The following is a 19,835-nucleotide window of genomic DNA, read 5'->3' on the forward strand; positions in this document are numbered from 1 at the left end:
TCTCTGGAAGAAAGGTTTGGCAAACCCTTTTTTGTTTTTATAAGCAGTGGGCTACACTTAATACTTTTACAGCACAGGATCTTGTGATGGGTGGACAATATTCCTGCTGAGCAAGAATGATTCCTGATCCACAGTCTGTTGAATTAAATGGAAAGACTGTCAGGACTCTGGTCCTTGGAAAAGGTTAGCGAGAGGTAGAATACAAAAGGAAGAATTTTAAAGTCCTAAGATAAACACCCCACTACTCTGTCACAGCCTGCAAATTCTATACTGGCCCTAGGGGCTACCCAGACCCTGCTGTAAAGAAGAGTTGAGAAAATAATTCATTTTTCAGTTCGAGGCTGAACAAGAAAAATACAACAAAAAAGATCGGTTTGGTTTGAAGCAAAATTGAGTATTTCCATTTTCCCCTCACCAAAATGGGGGGAAAAAAAAAAGACATTTCTTAACTTTTTCCAGCTGTACTGTGAAGGGACAAGTCCATGTAGCAGCCCAGAGACAGTATGGGGCTTAGGGAACCATCAGGATGAAGAGAGCTCAATCAATCTCCCCTCCCACCTGCATAAGGGTAAGACTTTGAATTGTGCCTAGCATTTTAAATGCTTTTTTATTGTGGAAATAAATAACAAAACAAAACTAATCACATACACGTACAAACGTGGAAAAGAAGTTAGCCATTTATCCAGAGCTGTACCCGGTTGAGGACAAAAAGAATACATTTGAGAACTTAAAGCTAGCTATCAGAGTAATTCTGACTCAGTCATATCATCCTTAATATCAAGAAAACTGCTTGTATCTCTACATTCACTGCTGCATGTAGCCACGTCATTTGTTCTTTTCAATTCTAATGGTTAACTACGTGCCTGGATAAAGATCATATCACTTTCTCCCATCTGCTCATGTATGGTCAAGTTATAAAAACGTAAACTGCAGATAGGCTTCTTCAAAAAATTATTTTCACATTTTTCTCTAAGCACTTGGCTTTAACGCCCAAACTGTTAAGAAACTATAGGGTTAAATGGCCCTTTGATGCTCTTTATTTACACATTGTTGCCTAATCTTTGCCAATTTTTCCAATTAAATTATGTTGTTCTAACTGGGAGACAGAATGTAATGACATCCAGTCCCTCTTTTCTTTTATAAACAGCTGTGCAAATCAATGAGCCAGGATTAACCAAAGCTTACTTTGGTTACACAGCACATTGCTTCCTCTTCATATGGTTATTCTGGAGTTCCACTACTGTATCCAATAAAGCAAGCTGAATTTTATAAAGAGAGAGTTCTGGACAAACAACTAGCAAGCTAGTGTGAAATCACCTTGTGGGAGGATTGGTGCTATTGGGCAAATCCTGTGCCTGTGAGGAAAGCCAGAATGGACATACGAGACATGGAAACTCTGAAACTAGCAGTAAAGTCTCAAGGACAACTTCACAACCAAGCTTCTGCTGGACATTGAAAGGAAACAGAGACTGGGGGCAGGTCATCTATAATTGAAAATGGTCATAGCTCCATTGAAGTCTGGGGTTATGTGATTATGAGATGGGAGGGCACACTGCTTCTTCCTCTTGGCCATCCTGGCACACCATTTGCCAGCTCTTGGCTCCCTATAAGCGGTTTTCTATGTAAGTGGAATATGGGACTCAGAGAAATTAGCATAGTCACAGGTCTTTGGGGGCTGTTCTCTATGTTTCTCAGTGCATTAACTGTCTCTAAATGATTAATTTCATCTCTAATGCACATGATGCTATTCAGTGTAATTTTAACATGTCAACCATGCTTGTGTCATAGGTATGATTACTGAAACTATGAAATACACCATAAGCAATTGTAAACAAGGGGCTTTATAGAGAGGATTTATAGCCAGATCCCAGCACAGATCCATATTCTGAATGGAAATGAATCCAAGAGTCTAGGGGTTAAATCACATGCTTCTTCCCCATGGGTGGCCATTTTGGACATGAGAATCCTGCTTGGCTACATCTGCTGTGGAGGAAAGAGCCATATAAAGAAATAGATTTATGTATTGTATTAGGGATGGATGCAGTGTCTCAGATAAAATGAAAACTGCCACATCCCAAAACAAACCATTTTATATATTTGAAAAGGTTAGTTAACATTTCCTCCTATTATTTATCACTCTATGTGCCTCAGTGCTTCCTTCCCTTATGGAAATGGTCTATATAATTTGATAGAGAATAGGATCTTTCTCCAGAACTTTTAATCCTATCTGCAGCAGGAATAAATTTGTAGTGGTGACTAAATGCTACATGTTGTTTAAAAATATATATACAAAAACAATATCCTCTATTTAATTCTGTAGAAGAAACTATATTATTCTCTTAAATTCCATAGGGTTCTACAGGAATCTGATCAAATACTGTTTAATTTCTATAAAAACTTTGATTTCACTGTCTGATATTAGGACCTTTGTCTTCAGGTTGATCCAACCAAGACCAGACGTGAAACTGACAAAATACCATGACAAAGGCTTTACATGGGGAATTTCCAACCCAACTGGAAGCAGGAAGAACCAGGAATCTTGCAAGAAAACCTGTTTTTGCATGAATTTCCAGTCTAATTTTGCAGCCTTAAGAGGTTCTGATAGTTTTAATTAATATCAGTGGCCAGATCCTGAGCTGTGCAACTCTTCTAGAGTGCAGCTCCAGTGAAGTCAATGAAGCTGTACAAGATTACAGCACATGGGTATTTGGCCCTCATGAGATTCTTGGTTGAATGTTTTGAACTTCAGCTCCACTAATTCACGTCTGTTCTACCGTACATATGTCTACGCAATACACTCTATTACACATAAATAACCAGCCTATCTGGTAGATTAAATCTATAGTTTGACATAAAAAAATAACCCTTTTTCACCCCCAATATTTTTCATTTGAAAAGAATAAATATTGTAAATGACTTCCAACGTAATTCACTTTACTTCATTAAGCTTTGCAAATTCAGAAGTACAAAGAAAAACAATAGAAATTTACCAAAGTTGTTTTGAAAACATTGCTGGAAGATCCAGCCTAAATTCACAGAAGTTAAGTAAGATCCATTCAAAAATGAAATCCAAACAAATGCAGAGTCTTTCAACTTGGATGCCTAAGGTCTCTAGGTAAAATGTTTTGAAATAATCCTTTTTCCTTCTTGAGAAGAGGGCTTCACAGTGCAAAGTAGATGATGGGGGTTAAAATGTGTGTGTACTGAGACTAATAGAGAAATCACTTCAACTTTCGCTCTATATTGTTCCAGCCAAAACATCTGCCTGTCACCCCATAAATGTCACTATATTTCTGTTCCCTTTATGACAAAGGAGTGGAACTTTTAAGGCACATTTAATGGCCAGCAGCTGTTTGGCTGTCAAATGCCACATCTGGAGAAGCAGTGTGCTGCTAACGTGAACAGAAACAATTGCTCTTTAATACTTTTGCTTAATTTTCAGAATTATACAAATCATAACAATGAGAGATGCATGTTCTTGATAGAAACACATCTAAAAAGATCCCAATAATTAACTGAAGCCACACCTATAATCCATTGCATTTTGCTAAATGATACATGAGTAAGCCTATCAGCCTGGTGGCATTTAGGAATATTCAATATCACATACAGTCCTTACATTAGCCTTATAGCATATGTGTGAAAGAAGAAGAAAAAAGAAGACTGCCAATACATGTCAAGTGCCCAGGGCCCATTATGTTCTGCTTTTCCTTTTTCTCAGGGTTCCTTTTCTCTTGAATCTCTGTAGTGACATATAGCTCCTGCCTACCTCTATATCATATCACCTGCAGATAGTACAATAAAATGTCTCCTTTGTTTACTTGACATAGTTGCCTGAATAACGCAGAAAGAGCCTGATCCAACATTCCTGTTGAGCAAGAATGAGACTGGATCCAGTGAAGTCAATGGACTCACTAACCACACTGGACTTTGGAACAGTCAGAGCGAGAATTATGAATGCTACCCATATGGGAAAAAGTGAACAGAGCACTCACCCAGAACCATGACTCAGCAATCTTTTATCTGCATGTTGATTACTGGTTGAAAGAGGGTCGACATTTTGCCATGCAAATCAATGATTACTCAATTGACCGGAAAGCTCAACCAAATGGAACCCTCAAACAGCATGCAAGTTTCGGAATCGGCAAATTATGGTCTCCTTAAAAATCCAAATGCAGAAAGCTAATGAGAGGGGAGGGGGCAGGACACAGTGAAAATGGAAGTGAAACTGGAGACAGTAAAAGAGATACAGAAATTCAAACCAGACCAAGAATGACTTCCTTTTCAAACAAGTGTGGCACGATTGACCCATTTGCAGAAACCAATTTGCACCAGTAAAACATAAGGTATTCTCTCAGACACCACAGCCACATGAGTAACTCCTAAACACTCTATTACCAGTAGGGTAGCTGAAAACATAGGTGGAATAACCTGTCATTTCACTCGGCATCCTTCTAGAAGATGTTGTATTCTCACTGCTGGGTGGGGCTGTGATGGCCCGAGAGAGAGAGAGCGTGAGCATGCGCTCACACACATATATATGTATACACATTTCTATCAAAAGATAAACTTTGGTACTTGCATTTCAGCAGTCTTACCAGCCATCAAAAGAAGTATGGCTGGATATTTATAATTAATCCTGATGGGCAAGGAATGCACAAAGTGTGATCTCTTCTTATATGCCACCCAAGCAGGAAGAATCAAGGGAGAGAAATGAAATGGTTATGTGGGACAAGGAAAGGAGGAGTTCATAGTACAATACAGTAAGAATATAAAATCGCTTTCTGATAGGCTAGAAATCTATGTTTGAAAGCACAAAAATAGCATTCTGAAAGCCTCAAAAATGCTCAGACACTACCCAACTGCTCTTAAAATTGCTGCTCTACCTGTGCTCAACTGTCTGAACGTTTAAATTAGTTGCCTGCATAATTTTGAAAGCACCCAACTGGGAATTGACAGCTTTCCTTTTTCAACTTGATAACGCCAGTTGGCATTCTCTCTTTTTCTGAATTAGCATAATAAATGAAATAAGAAACACACAATGAATATTTATTCTCCCTTTTACATGTTAGGTCACTCCAAGACAATATTTAGATTTATTACCAGCTTTAACCCTTATTGGTGCCTTCTGAACAGTGCTCCAGCACCTCAGCTAGTGTAAATTGGTGTAGCTCCATGGAAGTAAGTGTGATTATGCTGCTTTACACCAACTAATGATCTAGCCCAAAATGTCTTGGTCCGTTTTTCCCATATGAACCAGACAAGTTCAGATTTAGCCATCTCTAATATAAATAAAATACAACAAAGAAGAGACAATTTAGAGTTAGTCTAGGAAATTTAGAGTGGTTGGTAAAGGGAAGTCTGGCAATGCAATACACTCTTTCACCTTATGCTACCAATTCAAATCCAGCTCAGTCGTGGCTGGTCAAGTTATTATATTTCAGTGCCTGCACAAGACAAGTTGGAATCTTGTTGATCAGGATTTCACATCACAGAACCACCACCACATACTGCCATTAACTGGCTTCTTGTCTCAAAAGGGGTGCCATCATCAGCATATGTCATGGAAGCTGAACTCCTTTCAGATCCATAGAAGTAGTTCTTCCAGGTCACAGTTGAGCTACATTAGCAGGATGATATGGGCAAGCTTGGAATTTGGCTGCCCGTGCTGTAGCTACATTTTGGATAAACAGCGAACTCCCATTTCCAGGGATATCCAACCCAGCAATTCACAAGGATTAAAGTCACTAAGGAGAAAAATGCCTTTTTATTTTTTTTTTAAATCCTCTCAGAAATCCAACCAACAATTAGCTTTTGAATGTTGTCTCCTTGCATTCTCTCTCCGACAAAGATAGCACACTCGGTTCTTTTTAAAGCCACTTTTAATTAGTTAACCTCTAGCTAGAGAGATACATTTGTCAAAAGTTTAACATGTTGATTAGGTATTATTACAGGATTCACTGGAACATGCAGCATGGTTCTTTATGGCACTTTATAGCTGTACTGGCAAATCTAGGAACTTTAGGAGCTGCTACTCACCCTGTTTTACACCGAGCAGAGTCAGATGGGGGAGGGGAGGAGGGAAATACTTGAGTCCAACCTGCACTATAAGCTCTACCATTAGTAGAGCTGCAATGGTAGTCAGTTATAAATCTTTCCCTCTAGTGTGAGCAAGGTCTATATGTACCCTCAGTAATTTAACCTATTTTTGTTGATCAAATTTGCAGATATGGTTTTTCAGAGGGATGGCTGGAAGTTAGGAATGAGAGCTATGGAGAAGGATAAATTCCAACTTTGGGGAACAGATTGGCATACAAAATTTTGATTGAACAACAAGAGAAAGAGTGGTGTTCAGTTCTATGGCATGGAAAGTGCTGTCTATAAGTAAGTTTTCAGTATTTACAGAATGTGTCTGATGCCTTAAAAAGGAGAAATTTTCTGTGATGAATTAATTAATACCTTTCATTCTCAGCAGATTCATTGGTGCACAGCTCTAGAGCATTCTCTGCATCTTCCTTCTTCTTTTTGAGCAGTCCACAATGAATCTGTCAGAAATGGAAGGAAAAAAGTTACACTGAGGAAAAGAACAGTTTGAGCGGGGACCAGGCCTTTTTGATGTTTTTAGTGAATTCCTGGAAAGAAATAATCATGTTTGAAAGATACTTTTCAGCACTTGGTTCTCTATCTTGCTTCTTTTCCTCTATCATTAGCTGCAGCTGGCTGGTGGACTGTAAGACCACCACAGTTTATGCAGAAATTTGGACCCTAAATACAGATATTCTATATGCAGAGACATAAGGATGACACTACCTCCATCCCATGCCCCACCCCCACCCCCCGCGCCATAAATAGCCCCAGATTTGGTGGTGAGAGGGGGCAGTAGCAGAGCTCCAGCAATCCCAGGCCTCCCTCAAGGATCCAAATATTATCTCATGTGTTTAGAGCTGAGTCCAAGCACAAAGCAGTGTTTGTGCCCAGAGCAGGAGAACTGAATTTGACACACTGAAGATATATTTGGAGATTATTTGTATTCTTTAATAAGACAAGTGGAAGTAATTTAGAACATCAAACTGCTATGACCTAAATCATTCATTAAGGGTCTCTAGAAATGCACTAATGTTTGACAGAGTTACTCTAAAAAAGTACTACAGAAGTTTACACAGAATGACAGTCTATAGGTTTATTGTACCATTCTACAGAATTCTGTTTCAGGACTAGAAATCCCTAGTAAATTCCATAGCATAGTTCAAAAACTATTTTCTATTATATTCTATAGGAATTGTTCCTTGCGACAGAACTCTGAATGCAGGATGGTGGCAGGAGTGGAAGAGTGGCTTGTGAGAGATTCTTTCTGAAGGACCAAGTCTGCTCCCCTCAGGCTTCTAAATGAATAGGGGTTGCATGTCTGGGCAAGGTGGCTCAGAGGAGAGGGGTTGGGCAATCACAGGATAGAGAGAGTCAACAGTTCCTGCCTTCACTGGTGCTGAACAAGTGCAGTTCCAACAGGAGATGTGTAGGAGATGCAAGGATGGGGCAGCCTCCTTATACTCTTCCCTTTCACTGCGTATGGGTCAGCCACCATATGGCCGTGTGTCTCCAATGTGCAAAAGCAGAAAAGAAGAAACTAAATGGAGTGGAACCCAAGAAAAACCTTCTCAAGCAAAGATTCCATCAAGAACAACAACCACTACTACCTGGGGGGAAAATTATATTTAAATAGATCCAGCCAAAGAACTAAAAAAACCTCAACAAACATACATTTATTAAGTCTCACAACACCCGTATGAAGTATTATTCCCATTACACACATGGGGAAACTAAGACACTAAACTGTTAAGAGCCTGATCCCATGCCCATTGAAATTCATGAGATTCTTTCTATTGATGGCATTGTGTGTTGGCTCAGGTTCCATGCCCTGTGGGGAGTCACTGGTTCATTCAGGAATGAAACCCAGAAATCCTCATTCTCACTACTTTGATCTAACTACTGGAGAACAATTGCATCACTGTAATTGCTGCTTTTAGAACACTAGTTTTATCTCCACCTACCTATTGTGACTTATGTGATTTCAGAATATCAAATGGAAGGATAACAGTGTGAACAATGAAATAAAGTGGGAATTCATCACGACCAAAAAAAGATTGTTAGAAACCAAATGAGTTTTCAATTAGCGGTAACTATATATATTAGTAACATCAACAAATTCAAACCACAGCAAAACATTTAAGAGACACCTGTGCACACAAAAATCTTAAAATAAAAGGTTACCAGGGTAAGATCTGAGGTGTTCGGCTTTTTTTCCCTTAAATTCCCATATCCTCAGGCACTTCACACATTTTAAATGCATCTGGTAATCACTAATTACAAGGATCCCATTAGAAAAGAATGGCAATTCAGTTTCAGGTGAAACTTGATTCCAGCTTTCCTGAGTTTTACAAATGTCTTTAATTGTAACAAAAATGTGTTGAAATGCTTAAAGTTGTAGTAGTTTGACTTCAATGGGAGCTGTGGGTGCTCAGTATCTCTGAAAATTAGGCCACTTACGTAGGTGCCTGAATTTATGTTAAGGTGCCTAATTTTAGATATCAAGATTGAAAATTTGGACCCAGATGTAACAAAAACAAAAATCCATGAAATTAAAGAAACTGGCCTTAGTGGTTCAAGTAAAAGAAAATCCAGAGTTCAGATTGCCACTCCAACTCTAATTCATCCTGCTGGACCTAGGTACGGCATGTTGAGCTGAGACTACTGCAATGGTGTGTATTATGGCATGTGTCAAAATATTTAGACATAATGGGCCAAATGTAGATGGTACCTGTTAAATTCATTCAACCTCATTACATTTACTTATTCACATGTAAAGGAGTCAAAGTGGATGTACTCTAGATACTGAGGAACTGGGAAATAAAGTTTGACACCTTTTTATACATGCCTGTTAGCTGTTTCACAGACTCAGTGAGCCAAATTCAGAATGATGTGTATGAGAGATGTGTTCTACATTACACATTGGTGAGTGCACTAAAGCCACACATGTTGAGGGCATTCTGGAAGGAGGTAAACGTTAAACCAACTTCAACTCTTCGGTATCGGGGGATGTTGTAGAGAGTAGCAGTGGCAGCCTTATTTTTCAGATCTTCACTTTCTGGATACAGCAAGTGAGAAGCTATTTTAAGGCATCATTTCAAGGAAATTGCCACATTGAGTCTCATTCACACAAACAGCCCAACAGAGTGCTAAGTTCGAATCTAAATGATTAAGCCAATTATGACAAATATGTTTATGGTATTTGTGCACGGTACTAATATTTTTCTAGTATTAACTGATTTTTAAGCACAATATCATTTATTTACAGGGCTTTTCATTATTAATTGTGAAAATTAAACTTAAGATACTGGAGAAATCAGCTACTTTAAATAAAAAAAAAGTCATGGAGTCTCTGAAGGATACGGGTTTGTAATGTTCAGGTAGAAAACTACTGAGAGTTACAGAAAGTGTCTGGCTATTTCCAGGGCTTTTAAAGACAGCAACAGAGTTACAGTGATGAATTTGACAAATATTTATAAAGTGTAGAGCCAGTTAAAAGAAAAAAATTCCCATAAATTAGCATTTTTCAATTTTTTCCAGAATTTCTCACATACAAAAAAAAAAATCTATTTTTCCAATAAATGACCAAAAATATTTCAGTTTTTGAAAGATGTTTTCAGAAAAAAAAAACAGTTTTTCCTTGTTTTAATTATTGAAAAAGCTAGAAAATTGACCAAACATGAGAATTTTTCTCAGAAGATTTCATTTTGGTTAAAGAGGCATTTTTCATTGAAAAGATGCTGACTAAATTTGACCATCTCTAATAAATTGTCATTCAGAAAGTTGAATGACACTAGCCAGCCCTGTATTCATCAAGTTAAGAAGCCCAGAAAAGTTCTTAAATTGTTAGCAAGTTTCTATATTATGTAAATTAATTCCTGTGAAGTTTTCATTTTATTTCCTTCAGACAAAATACTGCTCTGCAACAATCCATAAAAAATGGTATTGTTTAGTGCCATAGTGGTAAAATCTAGAAATTGGATTAGGAATGTGCAGTGCAATTTTAGAAGATCAAAAATGTTAGTTCTTCCTTCTTACTATTTCCGCTACCAAATTTCTATGTATGTGCATCTTTCTAATGCAAATCCTGCATTTGCCCCTACTGCATACACATAAAAGTCACAAGAACAGAAACAGGTAATCATACAGAAATGAAAGCCACAGGGCTTTCAGGCTTATGGGAATAGAAGCTCTTTGTCTCTCTCTCTCTGTAGGTAAATGAGATAACTGTGGGGGGAAGGAATTTGCATATGCTGCTTTCTGGCTTCTCCTGTGGGCAAAAAGGGAAAACGGAGGGTGCTCCCTATCTGCTGACAGATATAACTTGCATACAACTTAGAAGAGTTTCAAAAGGTGCTGAGAGCTATACCATTTGAGGTTTCCCCATATTCCAAACTCATATACTCCATTAAATGTGCTGTGTAACTACGGATATGTGAAAGAACGTGCGTGTGTGAGAATTCATGGGGGTTATTCAGTGTGGGGAGAGTGGGCCACTCTGATCTAGAATTTAGTAGGCATAAATTGCCTAGTGACTGAGTTGGGATGGGACTGTATTTGTGAATGCAATTGGTGAGGCTTCTCCTGAGATGCCCAGTTTGGAGTGGGTGGGTTCTAATCAACAGGCAACTTGTTTATTCTGGTTTCTAAATCAATTTGGCTATGACCCTAGGTTACCAAGACCCCTGCACATGTTTGTGAGGGGAAAAATATTGAGGGGCCATTTCGATTTAAAGGGGCTTAGTTTGAGTACAGCTCTTGGTGGGGGCTCAAGGCAAACAAATTTTAACAAGGGACTCTGGATACCACACTGAATCTAGCCTACCAGAAGAGTCTGATCCCCAATAGAAAGGTTACAGAAATATAATGCTTGCAGTAAGTGTCTGTACTGGCAGCGACACAAGGGGTGATATGTTGCATTATTAAGACAGGGAGGTTTTTTCTTTTTTAAAGCAGATGTTTCCAGACTAATTTATTAATGCTAGAGTTAACATAAAATGCAGATTTAGACCCTAGATCAACGATACTCCAGCTTTTCCAAACTACATACCATGTGACGATAGAGATTCTCTCATAGGACACATTCTACCCAAACACCCTCAAACCATTTCTTTTCCCAAATGTTTTATTCTGCAGATCACCAGAGGTTTACAGTTTATAGCAGTTTGAGAGCCACTGCCTTAAACTATGTATTCTCATCATTAAACAGGTAGTTGTTATTGTAAAGATCAGGCAACCCACCATTACAAAAAAAGACAGGAGAAACTGTACTCTTCCTCTCAGTCACCTAGCTGTTTAACTCAGTTACCAAGTTAAGGAAGTTAATATGAAATTACTACCACGTTTCACCAACAAAACTGAGAAAAAGCACGGGGTAATAGAAGGGACATTGTGGCTTTTTTTAGGGAGAAAATATGTGAGTGAGTGAAACTTGAATATAAGGTTACCAAATTATGCAAAATGTATTAACTCAGAAAGAAGCTATTCAATGTCGCACATTTTTCAGCCTAGACACAGGTGTTAAACAACACAGATTCATATAATGATGAGATAAGAGAGACACATGTCTAAGTAGTACACATATTACAACACAGCCCCAAACTTAGTGGAACTCTTGTAGTCACGAATGCCATTGGTAAACAAGCCTGTAGGTCATGGTAAGTGTAAGTGGTGTGTGGGTGTTCTGTGGGAGGAGTTGGAGGAGAGGGAGGAAGAGATAGGCTGTTACTGTAAATGTGATCAAAATATAAAAGCAATAGAGTAGAGCGTATTGTGAGAAAAAAGTTCTAAGCTACACATACCGAAACTAATTGATGGGGAAATAAAGCCTTCAAGACTCTTTCCCCGTCATGTTTCAGGGGAAGTCATATTTTAAAGACTAATACTTCAGTGATCTGTTTCCATCTAGAAAGTCATTTCCAGGTTTGGCTTTTTCATCATAGTAATATTTCCACAAGTGTTTTACAAGACTAGCCTTGAACTAGCCATTAGTGTCTGTCTGCTCTTATATCAGCCTCTCTTCACTGAAGACTCAGCATAGTCATTTAAATGCAGTAGAAAGATCACACCGAAATGCACACAAATTACCAAATCTTGGCACTCTTCTGGATCTGCTTTTGTTTCTTCCTGATCCAGTGCTCAAAATGCTATATTATATAGAGTCCTTGATTAGCATTTTAAAACTTGAGGTCAAGATTTTCAGAAGTGAATAGTGATTATAGACACCTGAACATTTTGTTACCCAACTTGATACATGTAAAAAGATATTTGATACACTTCCTGTATGGTTTCAGAGTAGCAGCCGTGTTAGTCTGTATCCACAAAAAGAAAAGGAGTACTTGTGGCACCTTAGAGACTAACAAACTTATTTGAGCATAAACTTTCGTGAGCTACAGCTGAAGTGAGCTGTAGCTCACAAAAGCTTATGCTCAAATAAATTTGTTAGTCTCTAAGGTGCCACAAGTACTCCTTTTCTTTTACCTGAATGGTGTTAAGGTACTGGAATAAAATTTAACTGATCTCACTATTAATCTTATATAGAGTATGATTCTTTATCATTTGTTATGGTAACAGTGCATTGAAAGATGTACAAGAAAAAAAAAACCAAAATACAAAAATCCCTCCTTGAAGATCCTGCAATCACAGAGCACTTGAATCTAAAAGCGAATAGATGAGCTGTTTAGAGAGACACAAACCTTTTCAGCAGACCATGCAGAAAAGAAACCCACTTGTTCGGACACCAGACAGAAGGTTAATTAAAGCCCCAATCCCTGCAGTCCCCACTTGGAATAGTGTGGAAGGTTTATAGCACATAGGATGAGGAGCAGAAGCTGCGGTTTTGTACTATACAAGTCCTTTGACTCTAATCCAGCAAAAGGAAATACACTAATCCTCTCAACACTCGCACAGATACCCATTAGGGCAGTGCTTCTCAAGCTATCTGATGTGAAGGACTGGCATTTTTTTTTCCAATGTGCGTGCAGACCGGCAGCTGATGGCTCGCGGACCAGCACCGGTCTGCAGACCACCACTTTGAGTAGCACTGCACTAGGGTAACCAGATGTCTCGATTTTATAGGGACAGTCCTTGTATTTGGGGCTGTGTCTTGTATAGGTGCCTATACAGCACACTCCCTGTCCCAATTTTTCACACGATTTCTGGGCATCCTAACCCACTGAAGGCACTGGGGTTTGGATGGACACAAGGAGGCCACTGCATGGTCTTCTTTGCAGGATTGGGGCCTTTAAGCCCAGTAGTAGGTTGTCTGGGAATGTTTAATAATGGAACTTAAAGCTTGCATTTATTCAGCATTTACTCTTAATACTGTTATATACTTTGTCCGGGTAGCATTATCGGTGTAACTATATTTTAAAATCAAAGAATCTCATTAGAAATAGACTATAATAAAGCGGGGGGGAACCAAAATGGAGTTTTTAGGCACATACATAATTTGTTTAAAAATTGAATTAATTTAACTGATTTGTTTTTCATTTGTTTCACATCTGAGTTCTCAAGAGTAGCGGTGGGCGAAATTATTCAGGGAAAACTTCTTTTGGCAGAAAAAATACAGTTTCAGGTTGACTGAAACATTTCATAAGTTTGGGTCAAAATTACTTTTCATTAAAAAAATTAAACTAAAAAACCAAACAAAATGTGTTCAACCCAAATCACATTTATCTTCCACTTCTGCAGTTCTGTGGGGGAAAAAATATAAAAAGTCATTTGAGGTTGATCTGAATTTTCTTTCCCACAGCTCCCACACCCCATGAAAAAAAATCAAAAAAAAAAAAATCAGTTATTTGCCTGGCTCTCCTGGAGAGCCAAATTTAAACTTACAACAACTATTTCTAGATGTGTGATTACAAACCCTCTTCCTCAGAAATAAACAAGGGGTTACAGTAGAAGTGTCACCAAACGTAGGCTCCAGGCCCACATAGGGATCTGCTCACACAGACCACGATGCCCGTGCAAAACTCCTCTGAAGTCAGTGGGATTCCATATTTGGATGGAGGTTTGTATGAGTGAATCCTAATGCAGCATCAGGCCTTTAATTTGTGGGGTTAAAATATGAGTCCAGTGCAAGAAGTATCAGCCCTATACTTTCGGTTCGACTGAAAAAAAGGTACAAACCACAGGAAAGCAACAAGTATCGCCAAGCTGTCTAACCCACTTACAATGCCCCTCTGACAAGAGCACCCAGCCCTTTCCTTTCACCTTCAAACAAGTACCCCAACTTTTCATCTCTCCATAAAAATACGACAGTCACAGGAAACTTTTTTAAAATTCAGAAGCCAAAATAAAACAGAAGTCATAGATCCCATTAAGTTAGAAACAAATTACAAATATCCTCAAATTTAGATGAGTCCCCCCTTTCTCTGCAAATATTGCATGCATGTCTGCTAATAATCCTTCCCTGAGGCGACTCCCCAAACCAATCATTTTACCAGTCCATTTTATATATTATAGCGAAATCCTCTCGTGCTTAATAGTTTTACAAGAGCTCACTTGTTTACTGGAGCATGCTATGTTTTAATTAAGCCAATGCTGATGTGCAGATTTGGGGGCTGAGCCAGCAGCACTTTAGGCCCATGCATTTCATACTGTTTTTTATGAGACTGGAACAATGTTCGAGCACATAATTTGGTTAACTTGTTTAATAAAGTTCAATAAACCTCTAAAAACATGAATACACACTCTATTTTCGGACTATACAAACTGTTTCTTTTTTGCAACCACAAACATTCCAGTTCTGGTGATGTTGCCTAAGAATTCTACTGGACCTTACTCTGAGCGTATTCTGTATTTCCAGTTGGATTAGTACTGTGAGAACAATCTTTCCAACGGCATTGCCAAGATAATTTATATTTAATATTCATTAGCATGTAAAAAACCGTTAGGGCTTTTTTTTTAGGGTGGAGTGGAGGGAAGGAGGAAGTAACTGTTTAGTGCTTTGTAAACTTCAGGTTATGCAATGAACAACTTGTGCTTTATTATTTATAAAGCACCACAAGGTCAACGGGCAGCATAGCTCTTTACAATGTCAGTAATAAAAGACAGACAGTGGAAAGGGAAAGAGAAGCAATGTAGAAGCAAGGTGGTCAGTCAAGTTTGGTAGATGCCGTTTTAGCACAAGGTGGTTTTACTTTTGCAAATTATAAGGAGAGCTACATTAAAAGAGCCATGATGTGACGGGAGAGAGCAGAAATGGGAAGTGGCTGGTGGAATGCTAGTCAAAATAGAGCAAGTTTTTAGAGGGGACTTGGAGCCCATTGACTTCAAGGAGTTTTGGAGCAGACACTTGGGGCATAAGGAGTTTGTTCAGCACATGAGGGGAAAGGAGGTTGTTCCAGGTATAGGGACTGGGAGGGATACAAGTAAAACAAAAAACAAAACACACACACTGGATTTGGGAGAGGAGAAAAAAGTTGGGCATACTTTGCAAAGAGTAATGCACAAAAGAGGGTACAGTCGGAGATAAGGGGTAAGATGTAGACAAGCTCAGCACTGTGCAGAGCCTTAAAGGCAAGGCTGAAGAGCCTGAGTTTGATGAGGAACTCAGTTCTCTTTCATTTGTTTTTAGTGCACTATATCTAACACCTTGATATCCGAGTGTAGGCTGAGGAAGCAATGGCAAGACTGCAGACAGGCGGGGTGAGAGGGGGCAGAGGGCATGGCTGACATGATCATTTGAGATAAGCTTAGCACAGATCCTATTGCATGGCTGCAGGGAGGAGCTCCAATTTTAAATCTCTCTCAACTAGATTGAAAACTGTTACTTTCCATATATAAGAATATATAGGAATATAAACAGACACACCGGGATTATATATGATGTTTGACCACTGTTGCTAAAGATTTGAATTCTGCCAGAACCAAGCTGCATACTAATCAGGACCCCAGGGTGCAGCCAGGTCTGGGAATAAGAGAAAGGATGACCTTTGAGGAATGTCTGCCACCCACTGCATCTAGCCTGTTTGCTTGTTAACCCTCACAGGTGTCTTGGTGGCTATTACTTAATTTTAACAACATGGAGCTAGTTGGGTCTGGAGTTCCTACCGTTAACCCTAATGCAAAAAGCATTTTCACCTCACATCAGGAAATACTAGTTCTCAGAGTCAATGGGGGTAATATTACAAATACTGTAGCACATAAACTGTATTAACTGGGGCAACTTAACAATTTAATCAAATTAGTAGTTATTCAAAAGAAAAACAGTCAGAAAAAGTATTTGGTGGATTATTTCCTTTCCCCCCTACACAGTGTAACTCAACATTACTCACAGCTGGTTGTGTTTATACTACTAACACTGTATGTATCACTGTGAATTAAAGACATTATGGCTCTGAAATGTTCCCATATTCAGAGGTGAGGTGTACATAACCTGATTGTACATTTCTTACCACCACCAGGCATAACATCTTTAAATAATATGAATAAAATGAATTCAGCATTATCACTGCAGTGAAATAATGAGCCCCAAAGTCCTGGTACATCCTCAAATGCCATAAACACCAGCAGACAAGGATAAAAAGCCCCACTTGATAGTAATGGTAGACCATAGTTAAACACAAAGACACGGTTTCTGCTCCTGTTAAAGTCAATGAACTTTTACAATTGAATCCAAAGGGGCCAAAAGCATGAGCACCATCCAGCTCATTTACTTCAATAAGAGTTCTACCCTGTTAAGGAGTATATGATGGGACCCAGAATGGATACATTATACAGATTGTGGCATCTTATATTGCTGGATATTGAATAAATGCTTTAGCTGGCAACACACCTAACTATATCTTTTTGCTATGCAGCCCTGTGTGGAGAAAGGTGATCTGCAAATTACTAAGAAACGAAAAAGTTATAAATTTTCTTGAAAGTGTTAAATACAAAGTGAGACTTTTGGGGTGGGGGAGGGGAGGGAAAGGAAACGGGATAAATCTGGCTGATTTCTTTTGGAGGCTAGACATGTATACGATTAAAAATAAAGCACTGATTACTCACCATTCTTTATGCGAGTTGCCTCTGGGTGCTGCTAAGTTAGAATGCTATAGTCTCAAAGGCTCAAGAATACTCTCTGAATCAAATGATAAGTAAGTGGTTTGGAGACACATATATATCTCAACATTGAATCCACCCATGCTCAGGGAAACCCCTTTCTTAAAGTCATTCTCCCACTGAGAACACAATCTCTCTCATATAAATACAACCCACGTAGATCTACTTGAAAGCAGTGCTGATGAAAGACCACAGAGGATTCCCTCGTTCTTCAGGGTACCATGGAACAGTGACACAATAATACACCTACTCAGCCGGAGGGAGCTCTGTGGGAAAGGCAACAGCCTACACAGTGGAAAAGTTATATCAGCCCATTAAAGGTATAAACACAAATATTAATCTAGAAGTGGTACGATTTACTGTAAGGACCACATAGGTCATCGAACCATTTCTAAGAATGCACTTTACTTTGGTTTCATCTCATTATTGGTTTCTCTAAAGAGATAGAGCTAGATTCTATCATTCATATGGTCTCTATCAAAAAGGATATACAACACCCACTCGTTGATGAATAAATGGCACTTTAAAGCTGCTGATTTATTCCTTTATTTCTGAGGGGAAGATGGGTGTGAAAAGGCAGCCATTGCACAGGTTCATTACGCTTGACAGGAAGTGATGTGATATTCTTTTCAGTTATAGTAATTCATTTTAGGATATAACTCCCTGAACACGGGCTGGTTAATAAGTCTCTCAGCTGCTGATGAAAGGTAGCACAGTCATGCTGTTAACTAGAGATGGGTTAAGGAGATAGTAACCCCTGAATTAGGTTGAGGTTCAGGGTTAAGCCTGTTTCAGGCACAGGTTTCAGTTTCGATGACACCAAAATCTCACAAACAAGTTTTTACAATTTAGCTCCAAATGGGATAAATTATCCTGACCTTTGAGGAGATTTTTGCCATCTTTAATAGTGTGATTATTATTGACCTCACTGTTCTAATAAGATTTTCACCCTCCTCTCTTCCCCCTCCTGCCCCCCCCCCCACAAAAACCCCTTACAGCTGCTCAATCCTGTATTTGCAAGTGACCATAATTGTGTTATTTTATAACTAGAAAGGCCTATATAAACAGACTTAAACATTTCAAAAGTCAGTCATTTCAGGAGTTATTCACTTTAAATAAAAAGGTCAGGTTTTACAATAAGGAATGTATTATTTTCCCATATCATTTCTTTGCTATAGTTCCTTGAGGACCTGGTGCTTTAGTCTAAGCACTGTGTAAAACATATAATGAAAAAAGGGACTGCCTCAGAGGACCTAGTCTAAGTGTGTTTCTCCTTCCCTAACTTTAAAATAGGTACAAGGATTGTGTTCAAGCCTTCACAAAAGATGAATTAAAAATAAACTTCATTTTTAAGACAAATGCAAAGCAAGGAAGGCAAATAGTTTGGAAAGTTATGTGCCTGTGAAAACAGTGTGCAAGGATGGAAACTAGTTTGTAAACTTGAGAGTAGCGGTTGCTACCCATACATGCTTCTGAGTTAGACCCCTTATTACTTAATTGAGATGTACAGTGCATGAAATCCTGACCCTAAAAATCAATGGGAGTTTGGCCATTGAGTTCAACAAGGCCAGAATGTCATCTCTGTGTCTGAGTGTTTGTGTGAAAGGAGGTCCAGCTAGCAAGTAAAGAAATGGGGATTGCTGACAAATTTTAGTTACTGTTCCTATTAGAACAATAGATTTTTTCTCCATGACTAGAAATGAATCAATGTTCCAGTTTCTGCTAGAAAATATTGGCAGAGCACAGCTAAATCACCACCAAAATGTCTGAACTGAACAACCATTTGGAATCTGAACAAATATGCAGAAACCGTTTTTGCAATATACATCTTCTCATAGTCTTTAAGGTCAGAAGGGACCATTGTGATCATCTAGTCTGACCTCCTGCACATTGCAGGCTACAGAACCAACTACTGCCAGCTACCTAATGGTATGTCTACACAGCAATGTAAGCCCAGGGTTAGTAGAACTTGAGTTAGCAGACCCTGGGTTTGTTAACCTAGGACTTGAGTGTCTACACTCATTTGTAAGTCCAGGTTAGGAATTGTTGAAACCTGGTTCCCAACAAAATCTGACTGTCCAGAGGACAAAGGAAGTCATCCCGTGGGATTGTGGAATACTTTTGGTGGACTCCCAGAGCATGAATCCAGTGTGGGCTTGAACCCTGAGTCCCAGCTTAACTCAGGATTTGACCCTTCACTCCCATGGGGTCCTGGCACCCTGGGTAAGCACGATTTGTGCGTATACAGAAGGGGGGTTAGATTTGTGCCTGAGTTTGAACTCTGGGCTTACCACCGCAGTGTAGACACACCCTAAGGCACTTCACAATGCATGCACAAAGGGTTGCCCTGAGGCGCAGATATTCCGTCCACTGAGCATCAGTCATGAACAGCAGTTTCTCCCTAAAATTTCCAATACAGAACATGGGCCTTGTTAAGTCCTATGAAGAGAAAGTGAAAATGTATTCCCCTTCCTTCTGATTAAAATTGAGTTTTAACAGCCATCCTGATTCAAACAATTACTTTATTTCATTGTAAGCTTCTCTAAACATTGGTAATAGGAAAGTAATAACATTTTCATCACAGAAAAGAAGGCAGAGCAAAACATTTTGCAGAGGTAGAGAATAGTAACTCATGAAACTGAAGGAGGAACCCTTTCTCCTGACTTAAAGGGGAATAGTTGTGGGGATCCATCAGAATTCAC

General features: G+C 38.9%; 1 protein-coding gene across 1 annotated transcript in view; it reads right to left on the minus strand.

The window, feature by feature from the left end:
* The window catches only part of TNIP3 (TNFAIP3 interacting protein 3), a 109,464-nt gene that overhangs the window by 63,653 nt on the left and 25,976 nt on the right, over positions 1–19,835 (minus strand). The window contains exon 2 of the mRNA XM_043545299.1: positions 6,460–6,545. Coding sequence (XP_043401234.1) covers positions 6,460–6,545 — 86 coding nt within the window. The remainder of the gene's footprint in view (positions 1–6,459; positions 6,546–19,835) is intronic.

This window comes from Chelonia mydas, chromosome 4, assembly GCF_015237465.2.
Source record: "Chelonia mydas isolate rCheMyd1 chromosome 4, rCheMyd1.pri.v2, whole genome shotgun sequence".
NCBI classification, from domain to species: domain Eukaryota; kingdom Metazoa; phylum Chordata; order Testudines; family Cheloniidae; genus Chelonia; species Chelonia mydas.